This window comes from Orcinus orca, chromosome 9, assembly GCF_937001465.1.
Source record: "Orcinus orca chromosome 9, mOrcOrc1.1, whole genome shotgun sequence".
Taxonomy (NCBI): Eukaryota; Metazoa; Chordata; class Mammalia; order Artiodactyla; family Delphinidae; genus Orcinus; species Orcinus orca.
This window is the reverse complement of record NC_064567.1, coordinates 87,857,141-87,880,067: the sequence shown is the minus strand read 5'-3', so window position 1 is coordinate 87,880,067 and position 22,927 is coordinate 87,857,141. Positions and strand designations below refer to the sequence as shown.

The 22,927-nt window shown below is 39.8% G+C and overlaps 1 protein-coding gene across 6 annotated transcripts in view; it reads left to right on the top strand.

The window, feature by feature from the left end:
* Window positions 1–22,344, top strand: part of PUS7 (pseudouridine synthase 7) — a 105,882-nt gene extending 83,538 nt beyond the window's left edge. For 4 of the 6 annotated variants that reach the window (XM_049714798.1, XM_033439199.2, XM_049714799.1 and 1 more), the window contains 9 exons: window positions 7,167–7,295; window positions 7,941–8,066; window positions 13,406–13,467; window positions 14,332–14,492; window positions 15,481–15,607; window positions 17,012–17,113; window positions 19,438–19,567; window positions 20,498–20,589; window positions 21,219–22,344. In XM_049714798.1, coding sequence (XP_049570755.1) covers window positions 7,167–7,295; window positions 7,941–8,066; window positions 13,406–13,467; window positions 14,332–14,492; window positions 15,481–15,607; window positions 17,012–17,113; window positions 19,438–19,567; window positions 20,498–20,589; window positions 21,219–21,355 — 1,066 coding nt within the window. In that variant the 3' untranslated portion in view covers window positions 21,356–22,344. The remainder of the gene's footprint in view (window positions 1–7,166; window positions 7,296–7,940; window positions 8,067–13,405; window positions 13,468–14,331; window positions 14,493–15,480; window positions 15,608–17,011; window positions 17,114–19,437; window positions 19,568–20,497; window positions 20,590–21,218) is intronic. The other 2 variants (XR_007479218.1, XM_049714800.1) reach the window with 2 other exon arrangements.
* Window positions 22,345–22,927: the final 583 nt, after the last annotated feature.

Here is a 22,927-nt window from a genome sequence, read left to right as displayed (position 1 = left end):
AAAGTCAGTTTTATACTTATATATATATATATATATATGTATATACACGCACAGACACACACACACACATATATTCTTTTTCAGATTCTTTCCCATTATTGGTTTTTACAAGATACTGAATATAGTTCCCTGTACTATACAGTACGACGTTGTTTATTTTATATATAGTATTGTATGTATGTTAATCTCACATTCCCAGTTTATTCCTCTCTTCCCCCTTTCCCCTGTGGTAACCATAAGTTTGTTCTCTATGTCTGTGAGTCTGTTTCTGTTTTGTAAATAAGTTCATTTGTATATATTTTTTTACCACATATAAGTAAAAGCATATAATATTTGTCTTTGTCTGACTTACTTCACTTGGTATGATAATCTCCAGGTCCATCCGTGTTGCTGCAAATGGCATTATTTCATTCTTTGTTATGGCTGAGTAATATTCTATTGTATGTAGGTACCACATCTTCTGTAGCCATTCATCTTTCAATAGACATTTAGGTTGTTTCCATGTCTTGACTCTTGTAAATAGCGCTGCTATGAACGCTGGGGCGCATGTATCATTTTTTTTTTAAATATATTTATTTATTTATTTTTGGCTGCGTTGGGTCTCCGTTGCTGTGCGTGGGCTTTCTCTAGTTGCAGCGAGCGGGGCCTAGTCTTTGTTCTGGTGTGTGGGCTTCTTATTACGGTGGCTTCTCTTTTTGCAGAGCATGGGCTCTAGGCATGCGGGCTCAGTAGTTGTGGCTCATGGGCTCTAGAGCGCAGGCTCATTAGTTGTGGTGCACGGGCTTAGTTGCTCCACGGCATGTGGGATCTTCCCGGACCAGGGCTCGAACCCATGTCCCCTGCCTTGGCAGGCGGATTCTTAACCACTGTACCACCAGGGAAGCCCACATGCATCTTTTTAAATTAGAGTTTTCATCTTTTCTGGGTATATGCCCGGGAGTGGGATTGCTAGATCATATGGCATCTCTATTTTTAGTTTTTTAAGGAACCTCGATACTCTTCTCCATAGTGGCTGTTACCAATTTACATTCCCACCAACAGTGTAGGAGCGTTCCCTTTTCTCTACACCCTCTCCAGCATTTGTTATTTGTAGGCTTTTTAATGGTCATTCTGACTGGTGCGAAGTGGTACCTCACTGTAGTTTTGATTTGCATGTCTCTTAATAATTAGCAAGATTGAGCATCTTTTCATGTACCTGTTGGCCATCTGTATGTCTTTTTTGGAGAAATGTCTATTTAGGTCTTCTGCCCATTTTTTGATTGGTTTTGTTTTTTTTTTTTGATAATGAGCTATATAAACTGTTTGTATATTTTGCAAATTAAGCCCTCATTGGTTGCATCATTTGTAAATATTTTCTTCCAGTCTGTTGTCTTTTTGTTTTGTTTATGATTTCCTACGCTGTGCAAAAGCTTTTATGTTTAATTAGATCCCATTCGTTTATTTTTGCTTTTGTTTCCATTACTCTAGGAGATGGACACAAGAAAACAGTGCTATGATTTATGTCAAAGCATGTTCTTTTAAAATAATTAATTAATTAGTTAATTAATTTATGGCTGCGTTGGGTCTTCGTTGCTGTGCGCAGGCTTTCTCTAGTTGTGGCCAGCCGGGCCTAGTCTTTGTTCTGTTGTGCGGCCTTCTCATTGCGGTGGCTTCTCGTTGCAGAGCATGGGCTCTAGGCATGCGGGCTTCAGTAGTTGTGGCGCATGGGCTCAGTAGTTGTGGCTCGCGGGCTCTAGAGCGCAGGCTCAGTAGTTGGGGCACACGAGCTTAGCTGCTCTGCAACATGTGGAATCTTCCCGGACCAGGGCTCAAACCCGTGTCTCCTGCATTGGCAGGTGGATTCTTAACCAGTGCGCCACCAGGGAAGCCCAAAGCATGTTCTGCCTATATTTTTTTCTAGGATTTTTATAGTATCTGGTCTTACATTTAGGTCTTTAATCCATTTTGAGTTTATTTTTGTTTATGTTGTTAGAGAATGTTCTAATTTCATTCTTTTACATGTAGCTGTCCAGCCTCAGTATATTTTAAAGCATATTATAGAAGTATAGTAGGGACTTCCCTGGCAGTCCATTGGTTAAGACTCCACACTCCTAAGGCATGGGGCACGGGTTCGATCCCTGGTTGGGGAACGAAGATCCCACATGCTGCGTGGCATGGCCAAAAAAGTATAGCAGTTAAAGCAATATGATACTGGCACATAAACGGGTAGCATTAGAATAATTACAGACCCAGATATATCCACAGAGTTAGTGTGTAAGCAAGTAGCATTTAAAATAAGCAAAGAAGAGTGTTGGTTTTTTTGTTTGTTTTCTAATTTATTAGTTGCAGCAGGTGGGCTCCTTAGTTGTGGCATGTGAACTCTTAGCTGCGGCATGCATGTGGGATATAGTTCCCTGACCAGGGATCGAACCCTGGCCCCCTGCATTGGGAGTGTGGAGTCTTAACCACTGTGCCACCAGGGAAGTCCCAAAGAAGAGTTCTGAGTCAGTGAATTTGTTGAAATGACTGAGTAGCCACCTGAAAAAAAAAAATTAAATTGACTCCTTACCTGAGTTTTTATATGTCTTCACTGGAAGAGGCAAAGCTTTGCCAAATATTAACAAAGCCATTTGAAAGGCGGTATCAGCCACAGTGTCACTGCGAAGATAGATGGAGAGAGAGAGATATATGATATTACAGATAGATGTAATATGAATATTTATCTTTTGTAACCAGGTCCTGGGTGTAGTATTTATACTCCTCAATCTGCCTTTTAAAAAAAGACAAAAAGCCAAAAGATACGTGTATGCTGATTATTTAAAATGCAGAACCAAAGCCACTGAGCAGCAGCTGATACTGTTACTGACTTGTGTGTGAACAGCTTTCCCCTCTTTTTTCCTTAACCTCCTTGTTGCCTAGGATGAAGAGAGTCCAAAATTTAAAGCAGAGCGGGAGAACTTGACCTCCTCCCATTCCTCTCTAAACGAGCCACTTTGGGCATCAGTAGTTGACTGGGGAGAGTAAACAGAAACTGCCAGTCAAAGCCCCTGGGACTCCAGTACCAGAGTTCTTTTCTTCTTTGCCACAACCATTGTAGACTTTAAAAGACCAGTAAGTCAAGATTAGTGTGTTAGGGACAGCATGGAGGCCAGCACTGCTGTAAATGAGACATGATGAAAAGTACGTCACTACTGTTGGCCAGAAGGAGACAAAAGGAAAAGTACCCTTTTTACTCTAAAACAATAATAACTGGGGCTTCCCTGGTGGCGCAGTGGTTAGGATTGTGCCTGCCAATGCAGGGGACACGGGTTCGAGCCTTGGTCCGGGAGGATCCCACATGCCACGGAGCGGCTAAGCCCGTGTGCCACGACTACTGAGCCTGTACTCTAGAGCCTGCGAGCCACAACTACTGAGCCCACGCGCCTAGAGCCTGTGCTGCGTGACGGTAGAGGCCACCACAACCAAGAGTAGCCCCACTCACCACAATTGGAGAAGGCCTGCGCGCAGCAACGAGGACCCAGTGCAGCCAATAAATAAATAAGTAAATAAATTCATAAAAAACAACAACAACTGCAAAAGTACTCTACCTATACCTGGGGATACTATTTAAAAAAAATAATCTCTGACGAGGGACACCCTTCCTAAATAGACTTAAATCCCAGAGCTATTTGGAAAAAATTCAACTAACTAAAATGCAACTAACTAAATTTCAACTAACTGAAAATCAGCAGACTCACAGACTTAGAGAACGAACTTACGGTTACCAGGGTGGAGGGGAGGGGGGAGGGATAGTTAGGGAGTTTGGGATTGACATGTACACACTGCTGTATTTAAAATGGATAACCAGGGCTTCCCCAGTGGCACAATGGTTAAGAATCCGCCTGCCAGTGCAGAGTACACGGGTTCAAGCCCTTGTCCGGGGAGATCCTATATGCTGCGGAGCAACTAAGGCCGGGTACCACTACTACTGAGCCTGTGCTCTAGAGCCTGCGAGCCACGACTCCTGAAGCCTGCATGCCTAGAGCCCGTGCTCTGCAAAGAGAAGCCACCACAGCGAGAAGCCTGCACACCGCAGCAAAGAGTAGCCCCCACTCTCTTCAATTAGAGAAAGCCCACACGCAACAATGAAGACCCAACACAGCCAAAAATAAATAAATAAAAAAAAAATTTTTTTTAAATCAAAATAAAATTAAAATTAAAAAGAAAAGATAACCAACTAGGACCTACTGTATAGCACAGAAAACTCTGCTCTATATTATCTAACAACCTAAATGGGAAAATGAAAAAAAAATTTTTTACTGTACAGTCCTATTTGTAGAAGAACGCCAGCTAATATAGGAGGAATGGTTGGTATAGAAAAACAGTCTTTTGCAGTCAACACAGTAATATTTGCCTCAGCCAACAATTACCCTTGGGGGACTTCCCTGCTGGTCCAGTGGTTAAGACTCTGTGCTTCCAATGCAGGCAGTGCGGGTTCCATCCCTGTTCTGGGAGCTGGGATCCCACATGCAGCACAGCGAAAAAATAATAATAATAAAAAATTATCCTCGGGTACCTAAACAGTTGGATGAAAGACTATGGGGGAAGAGGATAGTCACAGAATTTTTAAAATGTCACCCCACAGGTTACCAACTAAAAAAAGGGAAAGGAGAGAGAGGTACCGTTTCGCTGTGATACACTGAAAAAGCCACAGCATCACCTACGTGATATTCCCACCAAAATCTGGGCATCTTAATGTGAGGAAACAATGATTGTCCTGGTTCTTGATTAGATCCTGAATTTAAGGAGGTTTAAAAAAAAAATCTAAGTGATGTTATTGGGGGAATTGGGTGAATTGGATGTGGACTGTTCAGCAGTGGCCTTGAATTCACATTGGCTTTGTGAGGGTGACTGGTGGTTAGAAACGTGGGAGACCCTGCTGTTCTTAGGAGACACACTGCAGTCACTTTAGGGGTGAGGTGTCCCTAGTCTGCAGGTCACTCTCACATGGTTCAGAAAAATACATAGGTTTTACCTGCATGTGTGTATGTATGCGTATATGTGTAATGTGTGGGTGTTCATATATCTAGAAATATATGTAAAGTAAATCTGGGAAATGGTTAGCAATTGGTAAATCTACAGGTGAGGTATAAGACCTTTCGTTATAGTGTTGCCAATTTTCTCCAGTTTGATTTTTTTTAACATGAAGTTGGGAAATTTTCTAAAGTGTAAAATATTATGAATAAACTCACAAAATGGGAGATAATATTTGCAAGCTATGTGGTAAAGGGTAGATTTCCTTAATATATGAAAACAGAAGAATATTAACAATCCAATAAAAAAATAAGTAGTAGGACGAACAGGTACTTCACAGTCAAGATAATGAAGAAATGTTTAGTTTCTCTCATAGTAAGCATTCAGATAAAAATCAAAATAGCATTTTTTAAAAATAAATAAATTTATTTATTTTTGGCTGCGTTGGGTCTTCGTTGCTGTGTGGGCTTTCTCTGGTTGCGGTGAGCGGGGGGCTACTCTTCATCGTGGTGCGTGGGCTTTAGTAGTTGTGGCACGTGGGCTCAGTAGTTGTGGCTCTCGGGCTCTAGAGCGCAGGCTCAGTAATTGTGGCGCGTGGGCTTAGTTGCTCCGCGGCATGTGGGATCTTCCCAGACCAGGGCTCGAACCTGTGTCCCCTGCACTGACAGACGGATTCTTAACGACTGCACCACTAGGGAAGCCCCAAGGTAGCATTTTTAACTTATCAGCCTGACAGAGCTCAAAAAGGTTTATAACATCCTGTGTGAGGAGACACAGGCCTGAGGAAGTAGGCACTTACATATTAATGGTGTGAGTGTGAATTGGTGTAACTGTTTTGGAGGGCAATAGGCGTTAAAATTTAAGATCCCTGCCTTCTAATTCTAGGGGCTTGTCTGAATCATTCACTTATGTAGATGCACCAAGAAGTCTATACGAGGGTATGTGTTATAGAATGGATTGTAATAGCAAAAGATGGGTAGCAATTTAAATGCCCATCACAGGGGACTGGTCAGATAAAGGTCAGAGAAAGGATCCAGGCAGTGCAGCAGCCATTCTTCGAAGCTGTACACAGAGTGAGGCAGCTCTAGAAGGACTGTATGCATAAGCCAAGTCTGTAATATGCATTTTTTCAGTGAATATAAGCAAGATGCTGAACAATTTATAATGTAACAAAAATTGTTTTTTGAAAGGGAAGATCTGGATGCTAGTTACATGGTTGTGTTCACTTTGTGAAAATCCGTCAAGGAGAACACTTACGATCTGTGCACTTTTCTGTATATATAACATATGTATTAAAAGCTTACAAAGAAATTCCAAAAAGAGAGAAGACAATAGGTATACCTGTGTGTACAGAAAGTGTTACTAGAAGAATAGACAAGAAACTTTTAATGTTGGCTGCCAGTGGGGAGGGGTATTGAGGGATAGAGATAGAACAGAGGCCTTTCAGTACTGTATTTCTTTTTCTATGTGTATTACTATTAAAGAAGTTAAGAAGTTTTTCATGAAAATTTTATCATGCCATTTAAATGATAGCAGGAGGGTACAGATTATGGTAGGATTCTGACTACATATATATAGTCAGATAAAGATAAATATTATATAAATATATTTGACATGAATTTAAGAAAGAAAGAATGGGAGGAAATTCAAAGTTAGATATTAACAGATTTTTTTTTTCAGGTGATGAAACTGAATTTTTTTTTTCTTCTGTACTTTTCTGTATTTTTCCAAGTTTTCTGTAGTGAGTTTACAATACTTTTCTGAGGGACAAAAATGAAAATATGACTTTTTTAATGCTTAATAACTATCTTTTTACCTGTAGGGATTGCTCTCTGCTCCCTTTCTCACCCCTCTTCCCTCACAAAAACTAGAAAATTTCACAGATGATACTATTCCATTATCAGTATGTAAGTAACATGAGGCTCTAAGAATATAAATATGGCCCAGGTTACATCATTCCAATAGGAACAGGTGTCCTCATGCTGGAGGAACATTCCAGAGGCAAATGAAAGGTAGGCTCACCCCACCAGCTGCGGTGCCTTTCTTTTCTATCGTCACAGTGTGTAGTCTCATTTCAAGCTGCTGTTTTCTGTAGTAAAGTGTCCTAGACCATTTTAGCCAAGCGATAGCTCATGACCCTCTTTCTGCTCCTTTTTTTATTTCGTATTTTTTAGAATAACTGCACAAAGACTTGCCCACTTGAATAAGTGCTTGATGAACTTTAAACTAGGGAATTTCAGCTATCAGAAAAACCCTCTGAAATTGGGAGAGCTTCAAGGGAATCACTTCACTGTTGTCCTCAGGTAAAGAGCTGTGGGTATGAATGCAGACCAGAGAGGGTCTTGCTGTGTCACCTTGAGTCTGTTCAGAACAGTTGTTAATCCGAGTGAGCTGGTGCAGATGCCCGTGGCAGCCGGGAAGGCGGGGTGGGGCCCAATGAGGCTGGGAGAGCAAACACAGCTGCAGTGTTTGTACCAACACGCCCACCCCTCTAAAAACTCAGCACCACCTTTGGAAAGAAGCTGTCTCCTTGAAATACAAAAGACGGCCTATGATTCCACTCATATTCAGTACCTAGAATAGGCAAATTCATAGACGTAGGATGTAGAATAAAAGTAACCTGGGGTATAAGGTGTGGGCGGGGAGATGGAGAGCTACTGTTTAATAGGTGCGGAGGTTAGATTTGCGAAGATGAAGATGGTGGTAAAGGTTGCACAACGTTGTGAATGTACTTAATGCTACTGTATTGCATACTTAGAAATGGCTAAAAAGGTAAATTTAGTATTGTGTATATGTCACAATTTTTTAAAAAGACAGTGTCCTCAGGAGGTAGAAAGCTGCAGGGGGCAAGGGAAAGGCAGAGAAGCCAAGCCATGTCACTTGTGATATGCATCCCTGAATGTGTTGGCCTGTACATTTTTTTCTCTGGGTAATTTGGGCCCCTACAGAAATATTACTGGAACTGACGACCAAGTGGAACAAGCCATGAACTCTCTCAAGGAGATTGGATTTATTAACTACTATGGAATGCAAAGGTTTGGAACCACAGCCGTCCCCACATATCAAGTTGGAAGGTTTGTATTTAATTTCTTAACTTTCGTCTAAAAGAGCTCTCTCCTTAAAAAAAAAGAAGCAGGATGTTTTTTGTTGGTGGTGTTTTTAATTATTTCTAGATTTCCTAGAAAAAATGGAAATCTGGGCCAAACGAAGCAGTGTGTCTCATCCTTTTGGATGACCAACTGATCCACAGCCTCCTTCTGTTTTATGATAATACATGCACAAGGTGAAAAAATAAATCAGAGTTCAAAAAGATATAACTTGAAAAGTAAAGTTTTTCTCTCTCCCCTGATAGCCCATCCAGAGATTCTATTTTATTTTCTTTTTTACAGGTAAATGTTGGCTCAGTAAGTGACCCAACAGTAGCAGTTGGGTAACTCAGACCCAAAGTAGCCTGAAGGAGATGGTGTAGTGTATGATCTCTGTTAACAAGTGCTTCCTAGTTTCTTAAACTTGTACCTGCCCTTCCCCCATCCTTTAAAGAAAGTGGTATAGGGTGCAATTAGCAAGTAAAATTTATTTTAATAACTCTCTGATTAGCTTTGAGATAACAGGAAATCTCTGTACTGCGAGCTAGAGTGGGAATGCCATCAGTAAATACTTTGGTTTATAAACTTACTTATGCTATCCTGCTGTCCAGCAGAGACTGTGTTACCTAAATAATTATTCACCTGGCAGTTAGAACTGTGGAAGTCTGAGTTGGAAGTGATCTGAGAGGTTTAGTTCATGTTCTTCCTGGTGCTTCAAATCCTTTATTTTAGCAAAGATGAAATCTCGGCTTAGGGAGCCTGCCCAGGCTCACTGGTTGGTCAGGTGCAGCACTGAGAATAGAGGGGCTCTTCTTGAATCAGTCCATGGTTCAGCAGCTGACTCCATGAAGTTGCATTTGTTCATGCATCTTTAAGAGCACAAAATGAAAAATATCATGTAGTATTTCCTCTACCTCTTTGAGGCAGTGTTAGGGTTAAAAGCTCAGGCAGAAGGGGGTAATTCCCTGGCAGTCCAGTGGTTAGGACTGTGCGCTTTCGCTGCCTAGGGCCTGGGTTCAGTCCCTGATGGGGGAACTAAGATCCTGCAAGCCTTGCGGTTCAGCCAAAAAAAAAAAAAAAAAAAAAAAAAGGCAAAACAAAACCCCTCAGGCATTGAAGTCAGATTTCAGTTCTGAGCCTCACATTAGTCATCTGTGAAATGGAAAGGATAACACCAACCTCACAGGGGTGGTGAAAATGAAGTAAGATGAAGTCTATGCAATACCTGTTTCTATGCCTAGCAGATAGGAAGTGCTCAATAAATGGAAAGTAATATATTAAAATTAGAATATACTAACCAGAGAAAAAAAATGTTGCCAGGAAGAACACTGTAATAAATAATAATCACTATTATTAGATAATAAAAGATAATATTTTCAATCTTGCTAATGTTCAGAGGACATTGATAATGAAGATGCTAATTGTACTGTGAGACAGAATATTTAAGAGAAGGCTGTATCACCCATTGAATTTGTAGCTAATTCGGCAGAACAGCAGCCATGGGACCCTGTAAATTTTGCACTCCAAAGATAATGTAAAATAGCTAATGAAAATGACATCAGATTTATTCAGGGCCAAAGTTGCATTAACATGCCCAAGTATAAAGTCAGTATATAATCCATTCAGAATTCCTAACCAACAATTTGTAAAACACAAGAATGTTTCCTAGTTTCAGAGTAGCCCACTGTTACCACCACAGGACCACCTAAAGAAAAAAACCTCAGTTTATAGTTTAAAGGTGGAAGAATGACTTGAATCCAAAATATTTAAAGAACTGTTATGACTCAAAAACAAAAAGACAGATAACCTAAAAATGGGCAAAAAATCTGAGTAGACATTTCTCCATAGAACATAGACTAATGGCCAATAAGTACATAAAAAGATGCTTGACATCACTAAGGAATCACTAATCACTGGGAAAAAGCAATTCAAAACCACAATGAGATACTACTTCACACCCAGTACAATGGCTAAAATCAGAAAGACAGACAATAAATAAGTATGGGTGGGGGACTTCCTTGGTGGTGTAGTGGTTAAGAATCCACCTGCCAGGCTTCCTTGGTGGCGCAGTGGTTAGGAGTCCACCTGCCAATGCGGGGACTCGGGTTCGAGCTCTGGTCTGGGAGGATCCCACATGCCACGGAGCAACTCAGCCCCTGCGCCACAACGGCTGAGCCTGCGTACTACAACTGCTGAAGCCCTCATGCCTAGAACCTGTGCTCTGCAACATGAGAGGCCACTGCAATGAGAGGCCCGCACACCGCAGCGAGGAGCAACTAGAGAGAGCCCGCGCACAGCAACCAACACCCAACGTGGCCAAAAATAAAAATAATAAAATAAATAAATAAGAATCCACCTGCCAAAGCAGGGGACATGGGTTCAATCCCTGATCCGGGAAGATCCCACATGCCGTGGAGCAGCTAAGCCCCTGTGCCACAACTACTGAGCCTGTGCTCTACAGCCCGTGAGCCACAACTACTGAAGCCCGTGCCCCCGAGAGCCCACATGCCTCGACTACTGAGCCCGTGCACCGCAACTACTGAAGCCTGCGCACCTAGAGCCCATGCTCTGCGACAAGAGAAGCCACTGCAACGACAAGTAGACCTGGCTCACTGCAACTAGAGAAAGCCCATGTGTAGCAACGAAGACCCAATGCAGCCAAAAAAGAAAAAAAAAAGTATTGTTGAGGATGTGGAGAACTTGGACCTCTCATGACCTGCTGGTGGGAATCTAAAATGGTACAGCCGTTTTGGGAAATAGTCTGGGTTTTCCCTACACGGTTAAATAATAGGGTTACCATATGACCTAGCTATTGTGTTCCTAGGAATATACTCAAGAGAATCGAATACATATGTCCAACATGAAAATTTACACTGATACTTATAGCAGCCAAAATTATGGAAACAACCCAGATGTCTATCAGCTGATAGATGGATAAACAAAATGTGGCATATTAATACAATGGAACATTATTCAGCAGTAAAAGGGAACGAAGGACTGATACATGCTATGACTTGAATGAACCTTTAAAACATGCTCAGTGAAAGAAGCTAGTCACAAACGGCAACATAGTGTGTGATTCATTATGTATGAAATGTCCAGGCTAGGCAAATCCATAGAATCAGAAAGTTGATGGGGCAGAGGTCATGGAGAATAAGTGGCTGCTGATGGGTTAGGGTTAGGATTTCTTTTCGGGGTGATGAAAATGTTCTAAAATTGATTGTGTAATGTTGCAAAATTCTGTAGTATACTAGAAGTCATTGAGTTGTGCACTTAAAGGCTAAATTATGTGGTATGTGAGTTATACCTCAGTAAAACCGTTTAAAAAAAAAGTGGAACAAATCCTAATATATATGGTCGGATGATTTTTGACAAGGGTGACAAGATCATTCAATTGGCGAAAGGACAACTTTTCAACGAGTAAGTGTTGGGGATACTGGCTATCCACCTGCAAGAAAAAGAAAATGAAGTTGGAACTTTACTTTTACACCATATTAAAAAACTTAGGGCTTCCCTGGTGGCGCAGTGGTTAAGAATCCTCCTGCCAATGCAGGGGACATGCGTTCGAGCCCTGGTCCGGGAAGATCCCACGCACTACGGAGCAACTAAGCCCGTGTGCCACAACTACTGAGTCTGCGCTCTAGAGCCCGCGTGCCACAACTACTGAAACCCGCCTGCCTAGAGCTCATGCTCCTCAGCAAGAGAGGCCACCACGATGAGGAGCCCGCGCACCGCAACGAAGAGTAGCCCCTGCTCGCCGCAACTAGAGAAAACCCGCATGTAGTGATGAAGACCCAACGTAGCCAAAAATAATAAAAAAAATAAAATAAATTTATTTTTTAGAAAATTAAAAAAATAAAAAAAGAAGGTGGAAGAAGGAAAGATACTGTCAGAAAAATAGAAAACATTTTAATGTGTGGTGAGCCAGATAGGATGGCTTGTTATAAACCAAATATATCCATCTTTAATATGGCGATATATACTGAACCTTCACGTGTGTGGTAGTATCTTAAAAGTGTTAAAAAGTCCTGTAGTTGAGAAATTTTAATATATTACACCAGATATTGGCAGACTTTCTCCGTAAAGGTAAATATTTAGGCTTTGTGGGCCATGGAGTGTGGGTAGTAGCTACTCAGCACTGCTGTTACATTGTGAAAGTAGCCAGAAATAGTACATAAAATAAGGATCACGGATGTTTTCCAATAAAACCATTTACAAAATCAAGTGGCCAGCCAGATAACAAAGGTTTTTGAGCACAGAAGTCTTTTTCCATGAAATCTGGCCCACTAGTTCCTAGTCTTGAATTAATATTGTACTCTTTTTGGAAATGTTACTGAAGGCCTAGGCAGCTGAATAACGTGTCACTTAGGAGTATATTTAAAGACTGATAGAGCATGGCTTGTTCCAGGACTTCAAGGATGGCCAGCAGTGGGATATCTATTAATCTAATTCATTGCATTAGTAGGTTAAATATCCATATGATCTCATCAGTAGATAAAACATCATTTTGTATAATTTAATACATAGAAATATATAGATAAACGTGAAAAATAAAAACGCTAGTTAAGTAGAAAAACAGAAAAATTAATAGAAGGGATTTTAATTTTCTTATGGTAGGGAGGGCCTTTCTCAGTATGACTCCAAGAGCAGAAATCTTAACTATAAAAAATGTTCAGATATGATACATGAAATACAACCTCTATGTGATAAAAGAGAATATAATAAAAGTTAAAGAAAAAACTGCATACACTTAAAGATCAAGTAAGTCTTGAAAACTACTCTCTGAAGTGTTAACAGTGTTTATTTTTTAAAGGTTAGATATCAGGTAACCTTTCTTATGTACTGTTTAATTTTAAAGAAGCATGTATAACTTATAATCAGCAAATGTAAAGATACTTCCATTTTGGCAAGAATAATAGAGAAGGATAAATTGTATTTATTCTCTTTATCTAGGCAAGAAAGTATTTAACATGGGAGACTTTTTTTGAGAAGTTTCAAATAAGTTTTAGTATATAAAGACAACTTTGATTTATACAGATAATACCATGTATAACAGCTTAAAGCATGACTAGGTAGTATTTATACTATAACAGCTTTCTAAAACTGTGAAATGATATTAAATGTTATGAGTAAACATTATATTTTTAATTTTCTTCTCTTAAGTTCTTTTGACATTTACATTTGAAACCTATGTTATATTAGTTTTTCTGCTTATTTTAAGTTTAATAAAATATATAAAGTTAATATGGTTTGTTACTCCACAGGCTTGGGCAAATAAAATTCATCTTAATGCAAAATTAAGTAAAATAAATGCTGTTTAATTTTAGAGCTATACTACAAAATTCCTGGGCTGAAGTCATGGATTTAATATTGAAACCCCGTTCTGGAGGTGAGAATAAAAATAATCTTAAGAAAAAAAAAAGAATATATGACTAGGTATTCGTAGAATTGCTTTGAATTGAAGTATAGGTACAAATTGGGAGCATTATTTCAGAATTTTTAAAACTGTTTTTAAAGTAAAAAGTGTAGTTTATGTCTTTTTTTACACAAGTTTTATGTATATATTTGAGATTTATAATTTATATCTTATTTTCAGGTCTTTAGCTCATCTAATTTATTAATTCATAAATGAATACATTCATTTCCTTTTCTCCATGCCGTATTAAATCTCTGAACATATAGGAATCCAAACAGATTTCACTGGTGGTTATTTTTTAAAGCAAAATGTAATACAATATAAAAACTTGGCAAAAACACACTGAGGATTTTTAAGTTTGGAGAGTTCATTAAAAACTAATGTCATACTGTATGGAAAAGGATTTAAGTACCACTTTACAAATCAGCAAAATAATTATGCCCACTTTGGATAATTATTCATTTGCAAGTTAAAAGAGATAAGGTTATCTAATTTTATGGAAAGTAACCCATTAAATTTGACAATACAATAGAAAAAGAGAGGGAAGGAAGAAAGGACTACCAAGGTTTTGTCTGATGTTGAGTCAGCTTGATAATGAACAGTCATTGGCTTTAAGTCCTGGGGTGGTAGCATGTTGAAAGCCATCTAGTTCTGTAAACTTTCTGCCCTTCCCATCTTTTCACTTTCTGATGATTATTCTCAGGTGACCAAAAGCGCTTCAGAGTATCTCTCTTACATATAGCACTTTCTAATTTTGTGTTCTCTGTGAAGTGTTTTAAGTTATAGAACTGTCTTTTGGATAAATTGTTTAATCACAGCTTTTTTTCCCCCCACCAGCTGAAAAGGGGTACTTGGTTAAATGCAGGGAGGAATGGGCGAAGACCAAAGACCCAGCCGCTGCCCTCCGAAAACTACCTGTCAAAAGGTGTGTGGAAGGGCAGCTTCTCCGAGGACTTTCAAAATACGGACTGAAGAATATAGTCTCTGCATTTGGCATAGTGAGTGCAATTTGTGAAGTCAGGCACTGACTCGAGGTGGCTCAATGCTTTGAACTTTTTATCTTTAAATATTTTACTAAATTTTGGAAGAACAGAAGGTAAATAAGGATCCTTTGGCGATCTCTGAGAGGGGTGTTGCCTGCGGGATCCTTGCTGAGACCCTGGGTGGTGATGGGGGAGGGTGGTGGGTGCAGGCAGTGGGGCAGTGGTTGTTAACATGCAAGGCACGAGGAAAGCATCTGTGTGGAAAATACCTACGAGGAAATTTAAAAAGTATCTTGGTATTTGAGAAATTCAGAACCCATCATAGAGTTCATTTCTTAGTCTCTGTAGCATCAGAGCTGTAACCTGCTTCAGTGAGAGGGTTGCGCAGTAAGTGATCTAAATGACTACATTTTAGTGTGGTTTCTCTGTGGTGATTCAAGACTGGGTAGCATCATGGTAAGTGTAGCCTATACTGGTGTTTGTGTACTATAGTACAGATAGACTAAAGTTTAACTCCTAACTGTAAGTCTTGATTACTCTCCCCCAGATGTACAAAAAAATCAGGATTCCTGCTGCAGGAAATTAGTCGTCAGTTCAGTCATACAGGCTTTCTCCTTCCATAGAATTAGAAAGCACTGTTAGTTCTATGATTGAGGTGTAAATTCCTTGAGTTTGAAGTCTGTATCTTTGATTTAGGGTATAAATTCCAAAGCACTTGCTTTCTTCACATGAACGTCTGAACTGTGGGTGCAAAACGGGAGCCGCTGCAGCTGCTGCTGATCATGAACACCCCCTAGTCTGAGGGCTTCCGTCTCTAAAATTGGTGGCTGTGTGTCAGTTACTGTTTCTATAGGCTGTTAGAAAAATGGGAGATTGAAGTTACGAGTTTCTTGGACTAGGGGCACCACTAAACAAGTGGGATGTCTTGGAAAGTGCAGTACTTTTAATATTTGGAATGTATATATTTTTTTCTCTTGCCTGTTTTTTATTTTTATCCCGTCAGATACCAAGAAACAATCGCTTAATGTATATTCATAGCTATCAGAGCTATGTGTGGAACAACATGGTGAGCAAGAGGATTGAAGAGTACGGACTGAACCCTGTCCCGGGGGACCTTGTTCTCAAAGGAGGTAAAAGGGCAGACACCATCCTTGCTCACCCAAACTTGGGTTCAGTTATTTGACACTAGTGCTTAACATCCAGCCTGGCTGCTGGTTAAGATAGCTGTCTGGTAAGCTTGAAAGGGAAAGACATTGTAAGCTCAGACTGACTGGTATGGATCTGTCATATGTAATGAAAAATAGGCATCTGATTCGAAAATATGCACCTGACTCTCTCCGGGCTTCCATTTCCTCAACTAGGATAAGATTTGGACTAAGTGTTGCCTAAGATCCCTTTGCAAACCCTGATCTGGGTCTAGCTGATACTTCTCTACACTTCTGGGTGCACTTCAGCCTCCCTGCTGTCGTTGGCCAGTCTTAAAGAGTTTCTTTAAGTCAACACAAGACTGGAGTGCACTTTACTTGGGGCTGTGATATCGTAGACATTTAGTGCACACTCTGTGCCTGAAATGTTCATAAGACATGCAAACAGTCCCATCTGCTGTTGAGCCCTTACTGTGTGCTGGGCCTTCTGCTAAGTAAGCCCTTTACCTGCATCTTCTAGTTTAAAGCTCAGTATTACTGTGAAGCATTCTCTCTGTTCCTCACACGAGGTTCAGTCACTTACCCCAAGTTCCACAGCTGGTTAAAAAAAAAGAGAAGGCTAGGACTTCCCTGGCGGGCCAGTGGTTAAGACTCCGCGCTTCCACTGCTGGGGACGTGGATTTGATCCCTGGTCGGGGAACTAAGATTCCACATGCCACTCAGTGTGGCCAAAAATAAATAAACATTAATTTTTTAAAAAAATTAAAAAGGGAGAGAGAAGTCTGGGAATCAAATCAAGTCTGTTTCCAAAGTCCGTTTCTTCCTGGCTACTTCCTGGAGACAGTCTGCTCATCTGCAGGTGTGCCCAGTAAATGCACTAAAGCTTTTCATTTGTATGGAAATTTTAATTAATCTTTTCCTGATTTAATTTTTCCTCACCCAATATTGATCACATCTGGTGTATTTTAATGTCCCCTGTGCCACCACATTTCATCCTCTAAATACAGACGGGGTTTTTTTCCCCCATTGTTTATGCTTTTAGCAAAATGCATTCATCTGTGATGACTTTCCAAATAGTATTTTGTAGTGTTGTTTGATGAGGAAAAAGAAGCTAAAAGCCAGGAGTCCTAAAACGTGAGGGTGCAGCTGAGAAATAGATTATTTTTAGTTTTCTACTTTTTCTGAATCCACGATATTTATTTTTCGGGTAGAATAGAAAAGACAGAAAGGTATATATTCCAAATTAATTTCTCTAAGCTTCATGGGGCAGTGAACCTGGGCACGCTTGCATTTCTGATTGCTTAGATGTGTAATTTTAGAAGGTTGGGCTTGTGGAAATACTGCCTGTTTTCTTAATTCTTCTTAATTTATCCATTGGTATATTTTCAGCTGCAGTTACCTGTATTGAGGAAGACGATGTTAATAATTACTCCATCCATGATGTGGTAATGCCCTTGCCTGGTTTTGATGTTATCTACCCCCAGCATAAAAGTAAGTTCCCTCCGGGGAAGATAGTTAAAGTCGGACATAATTAAGCCACTGGCAGCCAAGAGTCGAGAGAGGGGGAAAAAAATCCGTATTTTAAATATGATTTTAGAACCTTAATTTCCATCCGACTTGAAAAAAAATGTTTAGATTTCAAACATACATAAGCCGTGTTTGCTTATAAAAGTCTCCCTGAAATAGATGCATTCAGATGGATGATTTAAATTAAGAAACCAGGTGGTGGAGGTGGTGGTGATGGTGATAGTGTTGGTATCCTTATTGTTGTGGCTGTTATTATTGGCACTGTTATTTAAAATTTCTGAAATTCACTAATTCTTACTAAGGATGGAAGGGTTTGGAAAGAGTCATTGAGAAAGAGAATGGATAATTATACTTTAACGTTGCTTTTTTTAACCTTTTTTTTTTTTTTTAAACCGTGTTAAGTAATACCTGTTCATTGTGTTTCAAGAGTCAGTGGGCTCAGAAGTTTACAAACTGGAATCTTAGTATTCCCTACCCTTATTTCCCATTCCCCAGAGGCTGATAACAATTACTTCTGTACCTTCATGGATGCCATTTTGACAGGGGAATTGGAACTTTTACTGTTGAAGGATTCAGAAATTGTAAAAAAGAAAACAGCCCTGAGCATGGGACTACCCTGGTGGAACTGACCCTGGAAGTTTACTCCTCACCAGGGCTGGTCTGTCGGAGGTGTTTTCCTGTTAAAACATCTTTTCTCTCAAGAGCCCAGAATTAGTTTACTTATCAACGTTATATTCCTTGAAATTACAGAATGATTAGGATTAACACCCTTCTTTGATAAGGCAAATACTTATAAAAGAGTTGAGTGGTAGTCTGCCATTTACATGTTGACTAATCAGACTGCTGTGTGAGGTTGGCCTCCTGGAGGGAAAAGGATTAGACAAGAGCAGGGAGAATGAATAAGGGCGGTAGACAAGGGTGGGGTGGCCTGCCTGTGCTGCGTGGATGGCACAGGTGGTGCAGCGAGGAACCGGAGACCAGTACCAGGAGGTAGAGAAGGAAGGCACTGAGATGCTTGGAGCCACACTTGCCCTCTTTCCAGGAGAGAAAAAGAAAGCATTCTTTTCTTCTTTCTGGTACCTCTCAAGGTCAGAAACTTTGGGCTAGTTAGTATCAGTTAAAACATACATTCAGCTTAGCCTTTGACAGAGCCGATTGTGGAGACCTCGTGGCCAAGACAGGGGCTCACAGACTGGCTGGGTGGTGGTTCAGGCATGTGGATTCATGACGTAGGCACACTTGGTGTCAGCAGTGCTCAGTTAGGGATCCCTGCTGTCCTCACAAGTGGGTCGTGAGGGAGTTTTTCCTTGACCCTGGTCTAACCAACGTTTTTTACGAATGACGTGAGTAAAGAAATCTGCTTATCATATTTGCAAGTAGTATAACCCAAAATAGTTAATATTAATTATATGGAAAATAAGTATTTAAAAAGAACTGCAGAGGGCATTTAATAGGGTTAAATGTAAATTCTCATGTTTACGTTCAAAGATCAAGTGTACAGATGGAAAAGGCCAGTTTGGTGGTAGTCTACATGAAAAGTATCCGGTGTTACTATTAACGTAAGCCTGTTACCCAAGGCAGATGCGGGGTCAGTGGGGAGTACAGAAATATCAAAGGAGGGACGGTTGGAGGAACTTGTTGGTCTAGAGGAGATCATGGCTTAAAGGCCCAGTACTTACGAACACATGTGGAAGAAAGCAATTAATCTGTGTTCCAAAGCAGTTGACAGGAGTCACACGAAGACATATTTCAGCATGGCACAGAAAAAATTTTCCAATAATTGCATGCCTCACAAAGTGGTAGCTCCCCGTAAATGGCAACGTGAAAGCAAAGGCTGGATGACTGTCTCTCTCTGGTGTTGTAAAAAAGTTTCTACATCAGGTGCGAGGGTGAGCCAGATGATGTTCCCAGGTCTCTTATTTTTATACATTTATTTATAACTACCTTCTTCCGGAAGGAGTTAGAGGCTCTGTATATGGTCTCTTCCAACTCTGAGTACATATACATTGTAGTTGAGTAACTTCTGATGAAATGGCCTTTTGTAGCCATCTTGGGACCCTTAGCCCCAGATACTGTGCCTGGTTGCAAAAATAACCTACAAGTCGACCAAACCTAAACGGGAGACACCTAGTACTAGTTAGTAAGTCAGTACGTTTTAATTCCAGAGAACAGATTGGATTGTTAAATTGAGATGATTAATTTTGTTAAGGTGACAATTTATGTTACTTTCTATAGTTCAAGGTAGCTTGCTGACATGCTGCATTCCAACTGATTTTGTTTTATATTAGTTAGTGAAGCCTACAGGGAAATGCTCACAGCGGACAATCTTGATATTGACAACATGAGACACAAAATTAGAGATTATTCCTTATCAGGGGCCTACCGAAAGATCATTATTCGTCCGCAGAATGTCAGCTGGTGAGTAATAGTCTGGAATGAAATAGAACTGAACTACTAGATTTTAACCTTTTTCATTATATAAATATTTTTCATTGCTTACAGCCTGGCATAAAAGTGTTATTGCTGTTATTGAATACTATTCTCATTACTGCTACTACCTGGTATTTTTCAAATTATCAGGAGATAAATGAATTCAAATATATAGTGAAAGTGGCTAAGTTTACATCTTACTGACATTGCTAAATTATTGAAGAGATGTGCAGAGAATGAACTTTTTCCCTATTCCTAAAAAACTGAGATTTTCAAGTTACCTTACTCAGAATTAGCTCTGAGTTCCACACTGATATGGTTGTTTCATTATCATGTTTCTAGAGAGAAAAAGATACTTGTATTACCCATTTTAAAATACTTTAAATACCTAGTATTATGTAAAGCTTTATTTGATAATTTAAACAATTAAACCCTGGACTAGTTGCCCACTGTCAGGAAGTTCTCTTCCTTCTCTCCATCTCTTCTCCCTTTTCCTTTTCCCTCCTCTTCTCTGGATTGTGGGAAGAGGCTGACAGAGTTGGCCTCCATCTTGCCAGAGAGCAGTTTCTCACAGCAACATGGTGGTGTTAGTGGTGATAACCGCCCTGGAGAAAGTACAGATGCTGTGATTAATTCAGTTGCATCTCTGCCAAGTGAAGTTTACTACTTACCAACTACATACAAAAGGAATTTCCATCCTAGGGAAACATTTTTTATTTTTACCATAGGCTGGCATCATCTGTCACCTTGCTATATAGTATTTCTCTATAAAATATGGCCGTATTCTGTTATTGAATACTCCCACCTAGAATTATTTACACTAGGCCTGTGTGTTTTCCTTGCTGAACAAATGGTGATGAGTAACTTAGTGCCTGTTATGGAAATTCACATTCACACTTTTCTTTATGTGTTTCAAAGGGAAGTCGTTGCATATGATGATCCTAAAATTCCACTCTTCAACACAGATGTGGACAACCTAGAAGGGAAACCACCACCAGTGTTTGCTTCTGGTAAGTTTACTCAGCCATCAGTTCTGTGTCAACTTTGAAATGTTTTCTCATACAAAAACATATTTAAAAAAAAAATCTTATAATCACCACCATCTCGCAACCCATTCTATGATTTCTATTTTGTGTTTGTCATCTTAGTTTTATGATTACAGTTGGAGGTCAGTGATTAAAAGAGTATTTCGCACTGAAAATGAATGAACATTATAGAAGGTTGTGATATTAGGTGATTGAATATCCTCCCCACTCCCATAGAGAGTTAACAAAGTTAAGTGAAAACCCAGCAAGAGAGTCTAAAAATGCCTTTTCATTGTCAAATTCTTGTTGCCATTCCTTTGTCTGTTTTCACCCTGTACTGTAAATTTTTTTTTTTTTTTCATTTTACGTGTGTTTCTCTCCTATGCTCTTCTGTCACCTACCCTTTCTATGAAGGTTCCAGGTAGAATTACTATAGGGATTCAGCTGGATCCTTCACTCACAGACCTCTTACTTCCATGCCTCATTTTCTGAGGCCCCATGGGAAGTAGGCTGAAGAAAGGAGCACAGTTCTTTTATCTGTATAGAGATTATGTGACTCGCCCCAGTCTGTCTGCAGCTGCCTTACTTTCTGACTGTTCTTTCTTGCCTGGCAGAAGGCAAATACAGAGCTCTGAAGATGGATTTTTCTCTCCCTCCTTCTACCTACGCGACCATGGCCATTCGCGAAGTGCTAAAAATGGATACCAGCATCAAGAACCAGACCCAGCTGAATACCACCTGGCTCCGCTGAGGCCTTTGTCTCCAGATTAGAAAATGCAGACACGTTTGCTGGCTTCCTGTTCATTTTCCTCTTAGTACAGACCCCTATGTGGATTTTGGATCTTTGTACTAAAAAAGCTGTTTGTATTTTTCCAAGTTTTTATTAGCTTAATTTGCAGTATTTGTACATACATACAAATTTTGAGGATCCTGATTCTAGCTCAGAGAATATCAGTTGGTTAGAATATATTTCAGGTGCTTAAATCATAGTAAAACGTCAGCTTTACTGGCTTTATAATCATTTAAAGGAATTTGGTTTAAAGTAGCAGTGTTAGGTTTTGCTACATTCTTCGAAGGACAACAGTAATTTTTTTTTTTTTTGACAACAGTGATTTTTAACGCATCCATGAATGGAGTACATAGCAGTGGATTTTAAGAGAAAGCAAAACAAATCTTGGCTATGGATAAATAATTAGAGTGAGCCTTCCCCCTAGAACCTGTGAATATAAATAACAGTACTCATGTTTGTTTAAATGGTGATAAAACATCCACAAGTTTAAAAACACCAAGTGATTGTCATTATCCAGCTCATGAACCAGGTTCAGGTAAGTGTTTATAGACTTCAGTTGCAATAGCTTTTGCATTTATTATTATCATTGGCTTGCAGGAGAGTTGCATCAATAGGGCTTTTTGTTTCTTGATGTAAACATGTGCACCTCTTTTTGTTAGTTAAGGTCTAATTTTTATTCTAGGTGCCTTTTATGTTCAGAACTCCTTCCACTGGACTGATTGATATCTGCCCGAAAATAAATGATAGAGAAGAAAGCTTTTGAAAACTTACAAGGGCTCCTCCTATCAACAGCATTATCCTTTGTTATTCACGGCTTAGGTATTTCCAGTTCTGGCCATGCATAAAACTTTGCTCTGGTGTGAAAGCATAAATATGCCTTCCCAAAGGTGTGTGACATAATTGTACCATCATTTCTAGAACGAAATATAATAAATATTTTAAAACACTCAGTTCTACTGGTTATGTTAATAAATGAAATAAATACTTAAACTGAATGCAAATGAGAATGTTGGCCCTGCTGAAGGTGAGAAACTAAGTGAATGAGAGATCCTCAGAAAAGGTGTGTCGTGACTGGGCGTGAGATAATATGATGGCGTGTCCAATTGTATGACTGATTGACCATGTTAGACTGGCATCAAGGTTATTCTTACAGTAGCACCACTCACTTGCCTTCCAGCGTGCTTTCTGGATGGAAAAGAACGGGATAGAGAAAAGCCACCCTACTCCACCACGGGAATGTGGATGACATTCGTCCTGTATCTGGCAGTGGAAACAAGGTGGAAAATTGTATTTTAGCCCTGGTATTTTAATGATGTCTGTCACATTGCAGAGGTTAAAAAAAGATTAGAACCCTCCTGGTAAATTACCCTTTCAGCTGGCTAATTTCTAAAGAATCTTTTGCCCCCACCGGGGCCAAATGTATTAAATGTATGATTTGTCTATTTGTACTTTCCAGTGCTAGCAAGTTATTCTTCACCAGACTGATGAGTGAGAAAGTATTTATTGAGGGAACCTAACTCTTCATGTTGCAAG